Source organism: Stegostoma tigrinum, chromosome 6 (genome assembly GCF_030684315.1).
Source record: "Stegostoma tigrinum isolate sSteTig4 chromosome 6, sSteTig4.hap1, whole genome shotgun sequence".
In the NCBI taxonomy this organism is placed as follows: Eukaryota; Metazoa; Chordata; class Chondrichthyes; order Orectolobiformes; family Stegostomatidae; genus Stegostoma; species Stegostoma tigrinum.
Window position 1 is genome coordinate 16,090,179 of NC_081359.1, and position 19,209 is coordinate 16,109,387.

At 41.8% G+C, this 19,209-nt stretch overlaps 2 protein-coding genes across 4 annotated transcripts in view; one reads left to right on the forward strand and one right to left on the reverse strand.

Moving 5' to 3' along the window:
- fgf14 (fibroblast growth factor 14) overlaps nucleotides 1-19,209 on the forward strand; it is a 510,221-nt gene that overhangs the window by 482,764 nt on the left and 8,248 nt on the right. The window lies entirely within an intron of this gene.
- The window catches only part of itgbl1 (integrin, beta-like 1), a 182,720-nt gene that overhangs the window by 1,603 nt on the left and 161,908 nt on the right, over nucleotides 1-19,209 (reverse strand). For 2 of the 3 annotated variants that reach the window (XM_059646457.1, XM_048532714.2), the window contains one exon: nucleotides 18,369-18,485. In XM_059646457.1, coding sequence (XP_059502440.1) covers nucleotides 18,369-18,485 — 117 coding nt within the window. Of the gene's footprint in view, nucleotides 1-18,368; nucleotides 18,486-19,209 lie in introns of those variants that run through there. The other variant, XM_048532715.2, reaches the window with a different exon arrangement.

Here is a 19,209-nt window from a genome sequence, read left to right on the forward strand (position 1 = left end):
GACTATTCTCCTTTGAGGAGAGGAAATTGAGAGAAGCTTTAATAGAGATGTTTGAAATCACAAGGGCATGATTTCAAACAGTGGCTCAGTGGTTAGCACAGGGGTTAGCACTGTTGCCTCACAACACCAGGGACCTAGGTTCAACTGTCTGTGTGGAGTTTGCACATCCTCCCCATGTCTGTGTGGGCTTCCTCCGGGTGCTCCAGTTTCCTCCTACAGTCCAAAGATGTGCAGGTGACGTGAATTGGCCATGCTAAATTGCCCATGGTGTTCAGGGATGTGTACATTAGGTGGGTTATATGGGTCTGGGTGGGATGCTGCAAGGGTTTGTGTGGACTTGTTGGGCCAAAGGGCTGTTTCCACACTGTAGGCATTCTATAAAATTTAAAAAAATACTAGACAACATAGATAGGGTCAAATCATTCCCATTGGTATAAGGGTTAGGAACGAGATGACACCAATTTAAGGTTGTGAGCATAAAAAAAATCAATGACAACATGAGGCAATGCCAATTCCTCAGAGAGTAGTAAGGATCTGGATATACTGCCTTTCCAGATTCCAGAATGGTGGAAGATTCAAATTAAAAAGGAATTGGATAATTCTGTGAAGAGAAAAAAAAATGCAGGACTATGGGGAAAAGACAGGTGAGAGCTGCTGTCTAGCTGCGCTTAGAGAGCTGACACCAACAATGTGTCAAATAGCTTCCTTCTGTGCCGCAACTGTTCTAAATGCAATGGTCAGCCCATTGTAGTTTGCCAGAACTTATTAGCTTTTTGTAAAAAAAAAGCTATCCAATTTTGTTCTCTGCAGTATCATCATTAATCTGAAATATATTTCGTACTATTTCAATGTGATCCGAAGAATTCAACCATTTAAAAAATAATTGCAGCTATGACTGGAGGGCATTAAAAGGTGTTCTGTAACAGTAAATGCAGGAAACTAGAAATTGCAGAAATACCAGGAAAGCTGCATTATTTAATTCAGCACTGACCTCCACCACTTAGAAGGACAAGGGTAGGAAACATGTACTGTCAGTGGGTCACAATCCTTGATTTCCCTCCTGAACAGCAGGGTTCAAGAAGACAGCTCACCACCACCTTCTCAAGGGCACTTAGGGGGTTTGCAAGTGATGCTCAGAGCTACAAATTATCTTTTAAATGGTATTTGCTCTTCTCGAGATCCTTCTGTTGCTGATGTATGACTTAATGTGGCATCATTAATCCCTATGTAAATCTTCAGATTAACCATTAAAATATCAAATATTTTCTCATTCTGACAATGTTCTAGAAATAAATTTATGCAAAAGTGCTGCTTTTGCATGATGCATGATTGGATGTAATATTTTAGAATGAAGCAAATTTTCATTTCTTATTTTTGTTAGAAACTCTCAATCTCCACTGATTTAATTTGTTTTCTCACCGCTTTCGATGGAATTTCATACAGGTTTGCCAAGAGGTATAATTACCGATAGGGTCGATGTTTAAACAAGCCAGCTCTTTTTTTGGTTTCTGTCTATAGGATTGAGGCACAAATTGTTGCAACGAATCACGCAATGTGACTTTAAACAAATATAGAATTAGAAACCAGCCTTGGAGAGATTTTAAAAATTACACATTATTTCTTCCTCACATGACAACATATTTTAATCAGCTTTCAGCACATTATTTTTCAGAATATTCTGGAATTTGCTTTTGCAAGTACGTAGTTGTGCCAATTTTCAGTGTAAAGAATTGAGGAAATTTGCACGTAATTGAGATTTATTTACTTTTTTTCATTCTTCTGTGAAACCTCAGGCAATACCTTCTTCTGCACTGCAACATCCTCTCAGTCAGAAAGAAAATGTTGTGTTCCTCAGGGTCATGTCCTGCGCCCAACTATCTTCAGCTGCTTCATCAATGCCCTTCCCTCCATCATATGGTCAGAAGTGGGGATGTTTGTTGATGATTGTGTGACGTTCAACACAATTCGTGACTACTCGGATCCTGAAGCAGTCCATGTTCTGGACAAGTTCCAGACTTGGAATGACAAGTAGCAATTCACATTTGCGCCACACAGATGGCCAACTTCAATTAGAAATAATCTAACCAGTACCCCTTGACATTTAGTAGTGTTACCAACAATGAAATTCCCTATATCAACATCCTGGGGCTTAATGACACTCAACTAGACTCACTAACATAAACACTGTGGGTTCAAGACCATGTCAAAGTTAGGAATGATGCATCGAGTAGCTCAAAACCTGTCTCCCCAAAGCCTTCAACCATCTTCAAGGCACAAGTCAGGAAAATACAACCCACTTGCCTGGTTGGGCGCAGCTCCAACAACACTCAAAGCTTGACACCATCCATGGCAAAGGAGCCTTCTTGATTGGCACCACCATTGGCATCCATTCCCCCCGCCACCAATGCTCAGTAGAACAGTGTGTATTATCTACAAGATGCACTGCAGCAAAACCACAGCCACTTCCATCTGGAGGAACAAGGGTAATAGATACATGGGAATACCACTACCTGCAAGTTCCCCTCCAAGTCACTCACCATCCTGACTTGGAAATATGTTGCCATTCCTTCACTATCGCTGTGTCAAAATCCTGGAATTCCCTCCCTAAAAGCATTGTGGATCAGTCCACAGCAGGTGGATTGCAGCAGTTCAAGAAGGCAGCTCACCACCACCTTCTCAAGGTCAACCAAGGATGGGTAATAAATGCTGGTCAGACAGCAATGCCCATATCCCATGAGCACATTACAAAAAAATTTCCACAGTGTCTTTGACAACCTCAGGACATTCAAGAGTACGATAAAGCCAATGAAGTTATTTTGATTTGGAGCCCCTGTGTAATGCATTTGTTCATTTTGAGGAGCAGGCTCCCACAAACAACAATGAAGTCAGTTTTCAGACAGACAAACAGGAGACTGGAAGAACCCAGGAAGCCAGGCAGCATCTGGAGGAAAGGAGCAGTCAACTTTTCGGGTATTACCCTTCATCAGGACAATTGGTTTTAGTGGTCATTTATGAGGCAATCTACGATTGGAAATTTCAACCACTACCTGAAGTTTGTAGATGATATCATCAGCAAAAAGATAAAATTGTTGCTGAAATGCAGCAGTGTTAAGATTGTAAAAAATTATTGGTGCAGTCTCAGGCAGAGTATCATGTTGAAATTTATGCATCCTGTTTTCAAAAGTGCAGTGATGTAATGCTTCCCCAGCTCAGAGCACTACATTATTAAAAGAGAAATCACACACAAAAGGATTTGTACCTTGTTAACTGCTGTTGGGTTACTGTGAGCTGTTCTAGTCGCCCTGTCTTGAGAAAGATGCATTGACTTTGGACGGTGGGCCAGAAACTTGCCCAATAATATGTGTGCTCCAAGTCATAAATTACAAGGAGAAATTGCACAAACCAGGGTGGCATGCCTTCAGATTTAGGAGGCTGAGGGGTGACTTGATCTAAGTTTTCAAGATATTGGAGGGAGCAGATAGGACAGATAGGGAGGGAGTATTTTTCACTGGTTGTGGATATTGAACTGCGGCATACAGTCCAAACATTACAGCCAGGCCTTTCAGGATTTAAACACTCCTACATGGAAGCATGGATGATCTTCAAAATTCTCTTCCACAATTGGCATGATGTTATAGATCAGTCGTTAGTGTTGAAATTACAGACTTTGTTAACCAATGGTATTAAAAGATGTGAGACAAAGATACTCGATATGAACTAAGGCCACAAATCAGCCATGATCTCACTGAATGCTGGCATGGGGTTGAGGGGATAAATGTTCCTCCGTTAAAATGTATAATGCATATACGCGGGTGGCGGCGGAGTCGAATTAGAAATCAGTAGGAATACTAGGCATTAGGAGAAACCGCCAATTGTCTCTTCTCAATTGGTTACACTAACAGGGCAATGGATAATCATTTAATACTATGTTAATTCATTCCTTCAGGAGAGAAAATCAATATGTGGTTAGAAAGTGAATGAAGGTTGGTTCAATCTGTCATGAGCTTGTCAGTTTGAGTCACACACTGGGATTTGAGCAGTGAGTTCAGTCTGGCACTTTATGGTAAGTAACACAACTAGAGGCACTGTGAATAGTTCTTGCCTCTACATTAAAGTAAGGCAATGGAGGCACTGAAAAACATTCAACATGGATTTACAAGGGTATGCCAAAATGGTGTGCTTAGAACATTCAGGAAAGGCTGAGCAATCGTGTTGTTTCCTTCAGGAAAACAAAAGCTAGGGGCTGCAATGATAAAATTCCATTATGGAAGGGCTTTATGAGGATAAGCATAGAGATAATGTTTCCACTAATGGTGGAATCCAAGCTGAAGGACCACATGTATATTATCCAGTAACTAATTTAAAATACTGACTCTGTTTCTTTCTACACTGATGATGCTTTGCCTGCTGACTATTTCTAGCATTTTCGGTTAGTTTGGGTTACCAGCATTCAAAATATTTTTTTGGCCACAACTATTAGATTCTTATTAATAAACCCTTGGGAACTTCTTTACCCAGAACGTGGTGAGGACATGGAATACACTACCACAGAAAGTGGTGGAGATGAATAATAAAGATGTATTTTATGGAAAGCAGGATGGCAAGTGAGGGAGAAGGAACTAGAAGGATGAGAGGAGGTTCATGTGGACCAGTGACCACTTTGACAGAATGACCTGTTTTAGGTTCTTTGTAATACTAAAGCCACACAGAGAGAGTGCCATGCTATTAGAGAGGTAATATTTGAGGGAATAACAGACTTCAGCACTTTCTCAATACAGACCATTTTGTCAGTGTGGCACTTTCAGTCGAACTGCTCTAACAGTACAGCGGTGCTTCAGTTCTGCACTCTGACTATGCAGCACATGCATCAATGCCACTCCTCTGATAACGCAGTGTTTTCTTGTTACTGCCCCTCCAATAGCGCAACACTACGTCAAAGCTGATCATCTGAAGGTGCAACATATCCTGAGTCCACCTCTGACTGTGCATCACTCTTTTAGTGTATACTATCTTAGTGTGCAGCATTCCCCTAGCATAACCTCTAACAGTGCAGCAGCCTCTCAGTACTGACCCGACAGGAGTACAATGTTTCATCACTGCAGTTCCTCTGAAAGTGCACCATTTGCTTGGTGTTCCACCTCCAATAGTACAGAACTACTCAACCACCCCTCTGACAATGCAGCTGTTCCTCATAATAATCCTCCAATGATGCAATGCTTCCTCAGTTCTGACCCTCTTAACAGCGCAGCACTCAATCAATACTGATGCACTCTCAGCGCTTGTTTAATATTGTCCAACCAACAGTACCACAGTCTTGCCAGTATTGCCACTCAGACAGTGTAGCATCCCACGGAACTGACCCTCTGACATTGCAGTACTCCCTTAGTATTGATCATCTGATGGTGCTTTACTCTCTTAAATACTGGTCCTTCACAGCACAGTACTGACCCTCTGACAGTGCAGCGCTCCCTCAGTACTGACCCTCTGACAGTGCAGCACTCCCTCAGTACTGACCCTCTGACAGTACAGTGCTCCCTCAGTACTGACCCTCTGACAGTGCAGCACTCCCTCAGTACTGACTCTCTGACAGTGCAGCGCTCCCTCAGTACTGACTCTCTGACAGTGTAGCACTCCCTCAGTACTGTCCCTCTGACAGCAGAGTCCTTCATTACTGCCCACCTGCTGCATTCCCTCACTACTACACTTGACGTGTAAACCTATATCCCAACATTCCAAAGGGTGGCAATTACAGCCAGACTGCCACTTCCCTCATGAAGCTCAGTACTGAGCTTCATATTTCAGCCTTGGAATTCTGATCCCAGGTCAATCAGAAATATAGAGTGTCGCTGAAATCAACACAGTTCTCCTGTAGTGCAGGATAGCCTGGAACATTAACCCTAACCCTTTTACAGCAGGTCCATGTAGTGTAACAGTTATATTGATAGCTGCTATGTTAGAACACAAGAAATAAGACCAGGAGTAGGTGTCCCAACCCTTCTACACAATAAATCATCTTAGATGCATCTGAAGATAATCGGCTCCAAACCTCAATGTCTCTTCTGTGCCACCTCCTCATTGACCTCAATATTTCAAAAATCGATCCATCTCCTCTAAACATAGAGACAATCCCTCAGATCCTTCTGTGCTGCACCTTCTTTAGAATCTCTGACTATTTAAATAATAGAAAGTCATTTGATTCACCCTACCAAAGGGCACACCTGCACAGTTTACTAAACTCCATCTGCCAAGTTAATGCCCGCGCGCCTCAAAATGTCTATTTCTTCCTGCAGATTCCTCATATCCTCATCACAAACATGCCTTCCCACCTATTTTGTTTTGGACACATTACACTCTGCCCTATCCTCTACGTCATTACTCCAGATAGCAAATAAGGGTAAGCGCGTAAGATGGGTATGGAGGTAAAGCAGTTGACGGGTTTAGTACTAGGTATGTGATGGAGTGCTTAGGAGAGGAGGAGTTAATGGGTGTGTCAAGGCTGGCATGGAATTTGGGGCTGGTGAATGAAATGTCACGGCCAGCAGGGTTTATAGCCAGTGGTATGTTGGCAGATATGATGCCCGATGGAGTGGGGGTGGAGGAGCTGGTGGTTGGGTGGACATTGGGGCTAATTGTGGAGGAAGGCACAATTTCCATGGAGTCTACTTTCCCGAGGATTCCAATAGTGGATGGGCTGGGGCCTCGATGCACAACTTTAGTCTTTGCTGCTGCACTGCCAAACTAATTGGTGTATTACACAATTCTTATCCAGGATTGTGTCAGACAGAAGAGGAACTGCTTCTTGAGCAAATGGCAGCCATGTTTTGGATTCAAAGCAGTTGATCAGGCCAGTCAAGTCCAAATGGACAGCACCATTAGGGGCTATCCAGGACTGATTTCCCCTTTCGAGGCGGACATCAGCAGATGGGATTAATCCTGGGTTCAGGTGTCAGCCTGGCAGGAAGTGGCATTTTCACAAGGTTAGGTCTTATGGGCCCTAGGACTGCTGTACAGTTGCTGGGTGGCAAGGATGTAGGAATGGAGGAAGGACAGCGGGGATGTGGATCACATTCTGGCTGAGATTGATGTATATGTGAGTTCTTGTAAACATAGTAATTGGAGCCAAAGTACAGCACTTGGCCCCCAGAACTGCTCCACCACTCAATAATATTGTGCCTGATCTGTATGTATTTTGAATTCGGGATTCATCTCTATCCCCAATAACCCTTATGGCCCTGCCTAACAAGAATCTATCTACCTTTAATGACCTGGTCTCCATCGTCCTTTGAAGCAGAGAACTCTAAAGTTGCACAATGCTCGGAGAAAAAGAATTCTTCTCATTTCTGTTCTGAAACACAATTGAATGACAATTTAAATACAATGTCTGCATCCACTCCCACCCCATTCTTGACCAACCTACAAGAACAGTGGGATGGCACGGTGGCTCAGTGGTTAGCACTGCTGTCTCACACCACTAGAGACCCAGGTTCAATTCCAGCCTCGGACAACTGTCTGTGCGGAGTTTGCGTATTCTCCACGTGTCTGTGAGGGTATCCTCCCACAGTCTAAAGACGTGCAGGTTCAGTGGATTAGCCATGCTAAATTGCCCACAGTGCCCAGGGATGTGCAGGGTAAGTGGATTAACCTTGGGATTTGGAGGGTTAGGGGGATAGGGTGAATCAGTGTGGGCTGGTTGGGCTGAAGAGCCTGTTTCTGCCCTGTATGGAGTGAAAACAAACATCCTTTCCACATTCAACTTGACAAGACCATTCAGTGAGATAGTAGGAACTGCCAATGCTGGAGAATCTGAGATAACACGGTGTGAAGCTGGATGAACACAGCGGGCCAAGCAGCATCAGAGGAGCAGGAAAGCTTGACGTTTCAGGTTGGGACCTTCTTCAGAAATCATTCAGTGCCTTGTAGACTTCAATATGTCCACTGTTCTCACTTTTAAATGACAATGAAAACAAGCCTAGCCTGTCAAACCTTTCATCAAAAGACAGTGTGTTCATTCCAGGTACCAATCTAGTGAGCCACCTCCAATGCATTTACATCCTTCCTTAATTGATAAGACCAAAACCACACACAGCATTTGAGTTGTGGTTTCACCAAAGTATAACATCCTGACTCTTATGTGCAGTTGCTCTTATAATTTATGTGCTGTACCTGCATGCTGATTTTTTGTGATTAATGCACTTGGCCTAAAATCATTCTGCTCCTCAGAATTCTGCCCTTGTTTTCCATTTAAGTAACACTCTGCTTTTTCATTCTTCCTACCAAAATGAACAGCTTTGCATTTTCCCACATTATTCTCCATCCAGCAAATTTTGCCCACTCACTCAACTTACTGTTTGCTTCTCCCTTAAGTCTGTTTCATAGTATACTTTCCTAACTCTATTAGAGTCATCTGCAAATTTCACCACAATAGCTCTGCTCCCACCAACTCAGTTTTTGATTTCAATCATAAAAAGTTAAGGCCTCAGCACAATCTTTTGTGGGACCCCACTTGTCACATCCTGCTAATCAACCAAAGACCAATTAATGCAGACTCTCTGTTTTCTGCCTGCCAGCCAGTCATCTAATCTTCTATCCAGGCTAATACTTTACCCTTTACACCAGGAGATTTAAATTTCTACAATAATGTGGCACCAAATCAAATATTTCTGGAAATACTGGTACAGTATGTCCCTAGGCTGCCCATTATCTACAACCAATGTAACTCCTTCAAAGAGCATTGATAACTTGGTTAAACATGAGTTCCCTTTGACAAAACCATGCTGATTCTTATCAGTTACCTTGAGCTTTTCTAAGTGAGTAGATATAGTGTTTTGAATGATTGTTTCTAACATCTTCCCCATCACAGACTTTTGCTAGCCAATGGTTCCCTATTGTCAGTCTCCTTCCCTTGAATAGAGTGGTATTATTTTGGAAAGTTAATATAAACAAATCTACTACTTCATGAACAACCTCTTTAAGGACTGCTGATGAAGTCCATCTGGACCCAGGGATTTGTCAGCTCACTATTCCATTCATTTACTTTGTTACATCTCCCTCGTGATTATAATTTCTCTAAGTTCCTTGCTCGTTTCCAGCTCCAAACAGAATATCTTTTGTATCCGAAAAAGTGGAGACGAAAGCAAACTATTTGTTCATCTCGTTCCCCAATTATTATCTACTAACTCTCCATTTGCACTGTCTGGGGAACCATCGTTTCCTTTACATAGATTCTTACTTTATGAACAAGAGTAAAATCTCTTGCTATCTGTTTGGATAATTTTTTTAAAAAATTATTTCATGGGATAACAGCATTGTTCACTAGGCTAGCGTTTATTACCCAGATGCAGTTGAAAGGCAACCACATTGCTGTGGATCTGGAGTTGCATGTAGGCCAGACCAGATATGGATGGCAGTTTCCTTCCCTGAAGGAGATCAGTGAACCAGTTCGGTTTTTCCTGACAATTGATAATGGATGCATGGTCATCATTAGATTCTTAATTGCAGATTTCTAAAAAAATTATTGACTCCAAAATTCACAGTCTACCATGGCAAGACTTGAACCCAGTCTCTAGAACAATACCTGGGTCTCTAGATTAAGCATCCGGTGATAAACGCACTAGGCCCTGCTGGACTTGGGAAGGAGGAGAAAATTCTGCCTTTGCACCTTCATGTCCCCCAGACCGCTTAAATCCCCGCCCACAAGGTTAGATTTCCCTTTTGTCTGCCATCTCTGAGATAATTGTCAGGAATTCTGCAGGACAGTTCAGGACTTCCAGTATTTGGCCAGGTGAGCGATGGGATTTTAAAGATTACACAGGTGCCAGGAATAGTCTGGGATATCTGGTGAATGATGAGTAGCTTTGGGAGTGGTTCATAGTCAAGTGGGATTGGAATTGGGCATCACAGATGCTGTGGTGCATTGTAGATAGCTAATGAGACATGTTTGGTAAGATACAGCAAGAAAACTCATCCAGTTTCATGGTGGGAATCCCTGTAAAAACTCGATGTAACTCAGACTAAGCTGAAAAGAAACATAAGATTCAGTCCTGTTTCTCTATTGACCCATCTCCTCCCAGGTATGCCAGTTCACCAGGTAGCTCAGCTTTAATGGCCAAATAGCTGCCCCTATTTAGGTCTAAAGTAGTAGACTTTGCCTCACTCAATCTTCTCACTTTTGAACTGGATATAAACTTTAATCACACTGTGATCACAACTACCTAAGGTTGCTTTTTCACTGGGATCATTAATTCACCCTTTTACATTAAATGACACCAAGCCTAATGTAAACTGCTCTCGGAACAGTTCCGGAACATACTACTCTAAGAAACTACCTTGAATCCGTTTTATGAACTCCTCATTCAAGCAACAGCTGCCACTCTGATTTTTCCAGTTCCTACATAGACTAAAGTCAACCATTATTGTCATCCTTTTATTATAAGCACCCAATATTTTGTACAATTTGTCCACATTGATGTTCCTGTTAGGGGACTTGTAGACCATTTCCACTAGTGGCGTCTTTCCCCATTATTCCTCATCTCTGCCCAGACACAGAAATCATCATCTGCTGCAACTCCTGACCCAAGTACAGAATGCCTCCTAGAACCTGGGCTTTGGCTGTTGGACTGAAAGCTCCTCTTTGGGCTGAGAATCCACCCAAACTGATATACATTCTGATCTCCTGAACCCAGGCCATCTCTAGCACAATCACCATACTTGATTGCCTGTGCTACCTTGGCCAAACTTTCTATTTTTCTTGACTCTCAAATACTCATCAATATTCAGGACCCAATCCTTGTCATCCTGCAGCTACATCTCTGTAATGGCTGTCAGATTATATTTATTTGCTTGAACGTGCCTCAGCAATTCATTTATCTTGTTATGAATGCTATGCACGGTTACAGATCTTTTAGTTTTGCCTTTTGTTATCTTAGTCATTACAGATATACTCTTGTGGGATTATTTCCATATTCCAAGGTTTTTGTTTCTCTATCTCCAATCTTTTTGTTCATATTACTATCTTCCTCTCTTACCTTGTCCCGACTCTTTGATATACCACAACTTTCTACATTTGATTCCTTGACTCTATTTAATTCAAAACTCTCTCTACTTCCCTAGTTACATGGTTTACATAAGCACTGGCCACACCATGTTTCAGATTTATATTGTTCCAACATAACCCACTTCTCCCACTCTAGTTGTTTGGACACATACTCATCTCTCTACATTTATGTGTCCTATGCCAATTTGTACATGGCTCAGGTAATAACCTGAAGGGTATAACCTTTGAGGCTCTGCTTTCTAATTTAGTACCTAGCTCTTCATACTCTCTACGCAGAATCTTTCACTCTACCTGTGTTAAATGTACATACATGATATCAACAACTGGATCCACCCCCGTCACTTTGGAAGTTTCCTACAAAAATGGAAAGGGTTTGGATTATCTAGGGAAACTGGAGAACTGGGATGTAGGATAGGACAGGGAAAGGCTGGTTAGTAGCGTGTCATTGAGTCAGTTGTTCTTTTCTCCAAAGTTGCATAATTTTCCATCAACAAAATTGTTTCCGTGCTGCTCCTGTTCCTGCCGCACTGGTCAGTATCATGGAGATGTTAATGCCTCTCCCACTTCACTGCTCCACCTTCCTCCCCACACACAGACACATACACAGATACTCACACATTCACAAACTTCAGAAAGTCAGAAGGAGTGTTCTTAATGAGCTGCCTGACACCTTCAACATTTCCAATTAATGAGCTGGGTGGCTTCAATTTTCCACCCACCTCCCACTTTTCACCCCCACTTGTTGCCCATCCTGTAGAAGGTCAACAAAGGTGGCAATAGGGATGGTAACTTTTTGCCATCCTCTTCAGCTCCAGGAGGGGAGAATGCAGCTCTTATTCTCAACAAAGCTTGGCGACCAGGCACCAAAAGGCATCTCAAATTGTAATGAATTGTTTGCCTTGATCACAAATCTTAAATAAGCTGAAAAACAAAGAGTTTGATGTTATGCTGCAGTTGTAGAATTTTCAGCTTTGATTCTGTTTGGAACAGAGCCTTGAGGTCTGATAAAAACAGAAAGGCAGAATGTTTCTTAATTGGCAAAGGCTTGGGAAGTGCAGGGAACTGAAGGATCCAGCGTCCTTGTTTATAATTCACTAAAAGCAAGCACTGACAAAGGCCAATGGAACAATGAGTGCTGAAGAAACTCAGCAGGTCTGGTAACATCTGCGCAGGGAAAAAAAAACGAGTTAATGTTGTGAGTCCAGTGACACTTCATCAGAACTGGAATAGAGTTGGATCCACGAGTGTTTCAATGTTGCAGTAGCCTCAATGGGCTGAATGGCCTACATTCCCTACACTCAGTGTCAGGAAGGATATACTGACCTTGGAATGATGCAATGTAAATACAATTTTCATGTTAAAAAACATTAAATTAAGATTATGTGGATTAGGCCTGTGTTCCCTTGTTTATGGAGCAATAGGAATGAACCACATGAGGTGTCAAAGAGGGTTTAATAGGATAGGTATTTCCTCTGGCGGTTGGGGCGGTTCTCAAGAACATGGGCCAGAAAGTTAAAATTAGATGTGGACATTTTCACACAAAAAGGAGCGGGAATCTGGAACTCATTGTCCAAAAAAAAAACTGCTGGGGCTGGGATCAATTGAAAATTCCAAAACTGATCATTTTGATTTGGTGAGGTGCTTAAGATTATGGAACAAAGGTGAGTTATGAGAGGGAGCAACCATAATTTAATTGAATGGCAGAACAGCCTCATGGGGTTGGATGTGCCCCTGAGTGCTAAACTGAGATTAACATGTTGAATTTCGGTGCAAAATCATGGCAACTGCCCTCATTAACATCTCATTAAACTAATGAGCACAGATGCTTTGTGAATAACTAGAGAAGGTCACTCTTCTACCAAGACTGTGATATTTTAATGCTAATGTCACGATTGCATTTTCAAGGGTGTTCATCTTTAGGAAACCTTCAACGCTGAAATTTGATTTTAGCTTTAAATATTATCTTCATTTTCCAGAAAGAATAATGTCTGACATAATCATCTGCTGCAGATACCAAACCAGTGGCTCCTTTTTGGAAAATGATCAATTAACCCTGGCCTAATGATCCTGTTGCTCAGATGTTATTGACATATTTTTGAGTACAGGCATTTAGTATGCACAGATGGACATCAGTTACCAACACAACAGTATTGTAATTTCTTTTGCATTACATTTTTTAAAAAATCAACATTTAAGATTATGAATATCAATTCCTGGAATCTCATGATTTGATTTCCCCATTTCTGGTCATATGGAAAATGCCGAAAAAAGGCTGGGGTAAGCTATTTTTCCTAGGCATCCTCCTAGTTTGGGTAATTCGAGCAAGCTAGCAGCCTCCCTGTGATGGGAGGTCATCATTGACAACTGCAAATCAACCCATTGTTAGGAATGGACAGCCATTCAGATGCGGGTCCTTCCCATCCCTCCCACTCACAATCTTAAAGCCCATCACCTGATAGTTTTCGCTCTCCCAGGAGCTGACCTGTCTGAGGTCTTTCAAGTTCTGAAAACAGTCGCTAGGGTAGACGTAGGGAAGATGTTTCCAATTCAGGGAATTCCAGAACGGGGAGGATTATAAGTAAAAGATAATCACTAATAAATCCAAAGGGCATTTAGGAGAAATGTCTCCTGACAGTGATCAGGAACTCACTATTACAGAGGATGGTTGAGGTTAATAGTGCAAAATCATTTCAGCGGAAGCTGGATGAATACCAGACAAAAAAGGGGATGGGAGGAAATGCTGTTGGGGTGAGATGAAGTGGAGGCTAGTATAGAGCATACATAATGGCACAGACCAGGTGGGCTAAATAGCCTTCTGTGCTGTAATTTTTTAAATAAAGAACAACCCCAGTTTATTCACAGAAGTGAAGCCCCTTATCCCTCAAATCATTCTCATTAATCATCTCTGCACCCTCTCGAAAGCCATATCATTCTTCCTAAAGACTGGTGTCTAGAATTGGAGGCAAAACTCCAGCTTCTAACTGAGATAGTACTTTTCCCTCAGCATGGTGTGTTCACTCAGTCTTGCAGAGGCTATTTTCAAGCAGCTGATTTCACATAAGAATATAAGAGCTACGAGCAGGAGTAGGCATTTCAGCCCCTCAAGCCTGCTTTGCAACTTAATTTGATCATGGATGATCTCATCCCGGCCTCAGCTCCATTTTCCTGCCTGTTCTCCATAGCCCTTCAACGCATTAGTAATTAAAACTCTGTCTGTCTCCTCCTTAAATTTATTTATGTCCCAGTACCCACCACACTCTGGGATGGTGAGTTCCACAAATTCACAACTATCAAGAGAAATAATTCCTCCTCATCTGATTTAAATCTGCTACCCCTTATCCTAAAAGTCTCTGATGAACGGTCTAGGCCCGAAACGTCAGCTTTTGTGCTCCTGAGATGCTGCTTGGCCTGCTGTGTTCATCCAGCCTCACATTTTATTATCTTGTTCTGGATTGCCTCATTTCAGGAAACGCCCCTTTCTACATCTACTATGTCAATACCCTTTAGCTTTCCCTGTTCCTCAAATAGTTTTCCTCTGACTCTTTGAAAGACTGGGCAGTGTAGACCGAAACTGCTCAATCTCTGTTCATAAGATAAACTCCTTGTCTCTTGCTAAATAAATAACTGATGCGGAAAATTTTCTGGAGAAAGTGGAAGTGGCAGTGAATATTTGACAACTGTAGAATTCACAGAAGATTACTGGCATGTGCACCTTAGTACAAAGGCCAAGTTACAGTGTGCATCTGCTAAACCCTCAGAATCATTACAAATTCACTGTCGTGCTGTTTGGAATGAAAAATGGAGCTGCCACGTTCTACCAGCTGTTTGCTGCAATGTTGGGGGTTCTGGATACTGTCTTAGCAGATCCCAATGCAATGTCTGAAAGAAAGATTCTTCACTAACGCCTCCACCATGTTAAATGGTTAAGTGGAGCAGATTAACAATGAAGTCTAAAAAAAACTAATAGCTGCATCATAGAATCCCTACAGTACAGAAACAGATTATTCAGCCCATCGAGGCTGAGGTGACCCTCTGCAGAGTATCACACACAGAACCAGCCCTCCTACCTTGTCCCTGTTACCCCACATTTACCATGGCTAACCCACCAAGCCTACAAATCTATGGATGCCACAGCTGTTTTAGTATGGCCAATAGTGCCTACAGTATCGAGGGACATGCAGGTTAGGTGGATTAGCCATGGGAAATGCAGGGTTACAGGGATATGGGAGGGGGCTGGGGCTAGGTGGCATGCTCATCAGAGGGTTAGTGTGGACTTGATGGGCTGAATGGCCTGCTTCCACACAGTAGGGATTCTATGATTCTAGTTTATATAATCTCTCCTCACAATCTAACCCTCTGAACCCTGATAACATTCTGCTGAATCTCTCTCATTCCGAGATGTGGGCTGTACAAAATGTTCTAAATGTTGTCCCATCAGGTCTTTGTAAAGCTGCAGTTAAATGTTCTTCCCTTTATTTCTTGTTGTCTCATTAAACCATTCTTTAGCACCTGGTGACACCCTAAAGGTGCCTAAGTTCTAGAATATCATGCTTAAATATTTCTTTACAATCCTCCTTTAGGACATGCTCTTCACAATCTCCCTCTTTGATCTCGCTTTCTGTTCTCCCCGCAAGGTTGGGACTATTTTTTCTCAGTTTGCTAGTGAGCGTGGTGAAACTAAAGCATTGAGGATTATAGAAAGGATGTGAGAGAAAAAACATTGAGCAATCATGATTTATTTTAAAGTAAGAGAAATAAGATGCCACCATACAAGACTGAACATGGTGAAGGTGTACAGAGCAGAGAGCTGTAATCAACAGAATGGCAGGATTTAACAGCCCTGCAGAGAGATACAGAGGAGATGTGATTGGCGAGAGTAGGGTGCTAATGAATGGTTTGGAGAGTTTTTAAGATTCCTACAAGTGAAGCCTGTTTCTATGCAACACACAAAGAGTGGGATGCAAGTAGCAGAAACAGGAACAGTGAGAGAAATTTCAAAATAATCAGTATAAGGTGGATCGGTCACTTCAATCAGGCTATGCAAATTGCATGTGTATTAAGTCCAATTTATTTTCTCTCCGCCTCCCATTCCTGATATTTTCAGCTGCTCTGTTCACCTCTCCAAGATAGAAGGATATGTTTGTCCCTATCCAGAAGGCTAGCTGGTGAAAGTCAGCACTGGAGGCACACTTCACACACTGCTTAGTTTAGTTACAGATATGAACGTTTACAAGCATTCCCTTCTTAGCTCAACGACGGTTTTAGCCTGTCGTCTGCTTCCAGAGGGTAAAGTGAATCCCCAGTTAATGCCTGCAACCTCCATTGATTTAACTTACAATTACCAATTTGTTCTGCCTTAAGAAAGAAATCTCCAACTGCTGCTACATTATGGCCATTCATTGAACTGGGTTTCAATGGAGGATTGTCATTGGTCTCTTCCACAATCAGCTGTTGCTAGAGGGAGACTTCACTAATCAGTGGCTCATTTGGAAACATCGTGAAAACAGACTAAAATGGATGAATAGAAAATTGAAATCAAGGTCCTCCTTATTTCCCACAGGTAGCATCGAATAATGGAATCATTCTCAGTTTTGCCTGACATGTTCGTACAATTACGTTGTTTTGATTTATTTCTTTCAACAAAATCAAGTCTTTCCAAGAAATTTCGCAGGTGAAATTTAACTGTCATATTCTGAAAATGCCCACATGATGAGTTGTGCTATGAGGAGAGGTTGGAACTAGTGACAATCTGTGTAAGATAGACACCAATAAATCCAACTGGAAATTCGGGAGAATTTTTAAATATACTTTCATTTGTAGAGATGTGGGCATCACTGTCTGGCCAGCATTTATTGCCTGTCCCGAATTGCCCTTGAGACGGTGGTGGTGAACTACTTCTTGAACTGCTGCAGTCTATTATTTTGTCCAGAGAGTAGTGAGAACCTGGAAATCACCAGCACAGGGACTGTTGAGGTGAATAATATGAATACATTTAAGACCTAAGTAGATGTACACATTAAGGAAAAAGAAATGGAAGGACATGCCAATAAGGTGAAGTGAAGAGGGTGGGAGAAAACTCTTTTGGAGCATAAACAGCTTCACAAAATAGTAAGGCTGAGTGATCTGTTTCTTAGCTGTAATATCAGGATAATTCTTTTAAATTCTGCAGGCTTTTTAGAATTCCCACCAAAATTTCAAAAATTTATCATTAGTTTATTAAGAACGCTTGTATCTGAATCACTGGCAAGGTCAGTAAGCAGAGGACATAGATTTAAGCTAAAGATATGGGAGATGAGATGGAATCTATCTAACACAGGGGTTGTTATGGTTTGGAATGAGGTGCCTGAAAGGGCAGGAGAGGCAAAATAAGTAGCAAATTTTAAAGACAAATACATCAAAACAAGGAAAGTTTGCAAGGCAATGGGGAAAGAGCTGGGCAAATGGGACTATTTGCAACTTTCAAAGAGCTATCCCAATGGGCTAAAAGACCTCCGCTGTGCTGCACAATTCTATTTGTCACAATCACATTTCGATCAAGATAAGATCTATGCCCAGCAAGAAGCTTGTTTCATAGCTCAGCAAATGCACAAGAGATGTAGTGATGTAGTGAGAGATAATGGGAACTGCAGATGCTGGAGATTCCAAGATAATAAAATGTGAGGCTGGATGAACACAGCAGGCCAAGCAGCATCTCAGGAGCACAAAAGCTGACGTTTCGGGCCTGATGAAGGGTCTAGGCCCAAAACGTCAGCTTTTGTGCTCCTGAGATGCTGCTTGGCCTGCTGTGTTCATCCAGCCTCACATTTTATTATCTAAGAGATGTAGTGAGTTGCTCCCAATAATGAGATGGGCTTCAGCAAACCACAAATCTCCCCATCGCCGACGGAGCTCAAATCCCTTTTAGACTCTGTCCCAAATCTCGCTTATAGATATTTTGCTCTATTTCACCAGTTCTAATATCTGAGGAAAGTCAATGTAATGTTTATTTTACTCCCAGAAATTCTTAGACGTGGCTCAAATGCTCCGCTTCCAGTCACCTCTTTCAACACCAGCAGCCCTTACCCAATTAACACTGTTACTCCCAGAGCAGAAACTATATGAAATCAGATTCTCAGTCACTGGAGAATTACCATGTGGCTTGTCTCAATTGACATGCTTCAGCCTTCAGACTTTTCTCATCGAATGTCTGAAATTGTTTGTGAGATTACAAGAACTCTCCGAGTTTGTTAAATTTAGTCTGATCCAAGGCCCTGTCCAATACCTGAAATGACATGCATGACCCAGAGGATTAGAAACATAGAAAAAAAATAATTACCAGTGCAGATGACACCTTCATGCTTGTCACATTCTCGATCATCACATTCGCAGAGTGGGCCCGAGATGTACCATTGCTGGGGAGAACCGCACATACACTTCCCACAATGGCAGGAACCTGGAAAAGATTTGTCCTGTCAAATTTATGATTTGAAAAAAACAGCAATGCTTAATTAAATATTACTAACAACAGGTAAAGACCAGCACCCACTGAGAATTGATGTTCCACTCGCATAGTTGCCAAGGTATATAATTTGCTGCGTTGATGTGCAATTGATCGAGTGTTTTCATAGTTAAAGCAGAAACTGGCAAGAGACCAGTAAGCAGAGGATGCTGGTATGAGATAATGAACAAATGAACCAGTTATGAGCTGGAAACTGATGACCTAAAGGATTGTGAGACCAAGTTCGACAATAACTTTCACAATAAAGCAAATTCAACAATATCAGAAGTGTATAAATATTTGAAAAGAAAATTGTTGCACCATTGGGAAAGATCAGCAGAGTCGGTCTAATTGGGCAGTACTACTGCACAACCAGGAAAATCAGCTACCACCTTCAATCCCCCAAAAAATGCACATGAAATAACATTAAGTTGACCCTTAAGATCAAACTGATGGCTTAGAAAGCCTACGTTCTCAGAGAACACCTTGTTTTATGACTGAAACATGGTCAACTTATGGCTACCAGAAAAAGAAGCTCAATCATTTCCATCTTTGCAATCTGCTGTAAAGTATACATGTACCCTGGTAGAATGTGGCATAAAAAATGTGGCAATCTTCTCAAAGGCAGAGCTGCCAAGTTTTTTCAAACAAAGGATCTGTTCTGGGACCTCTTCTAATT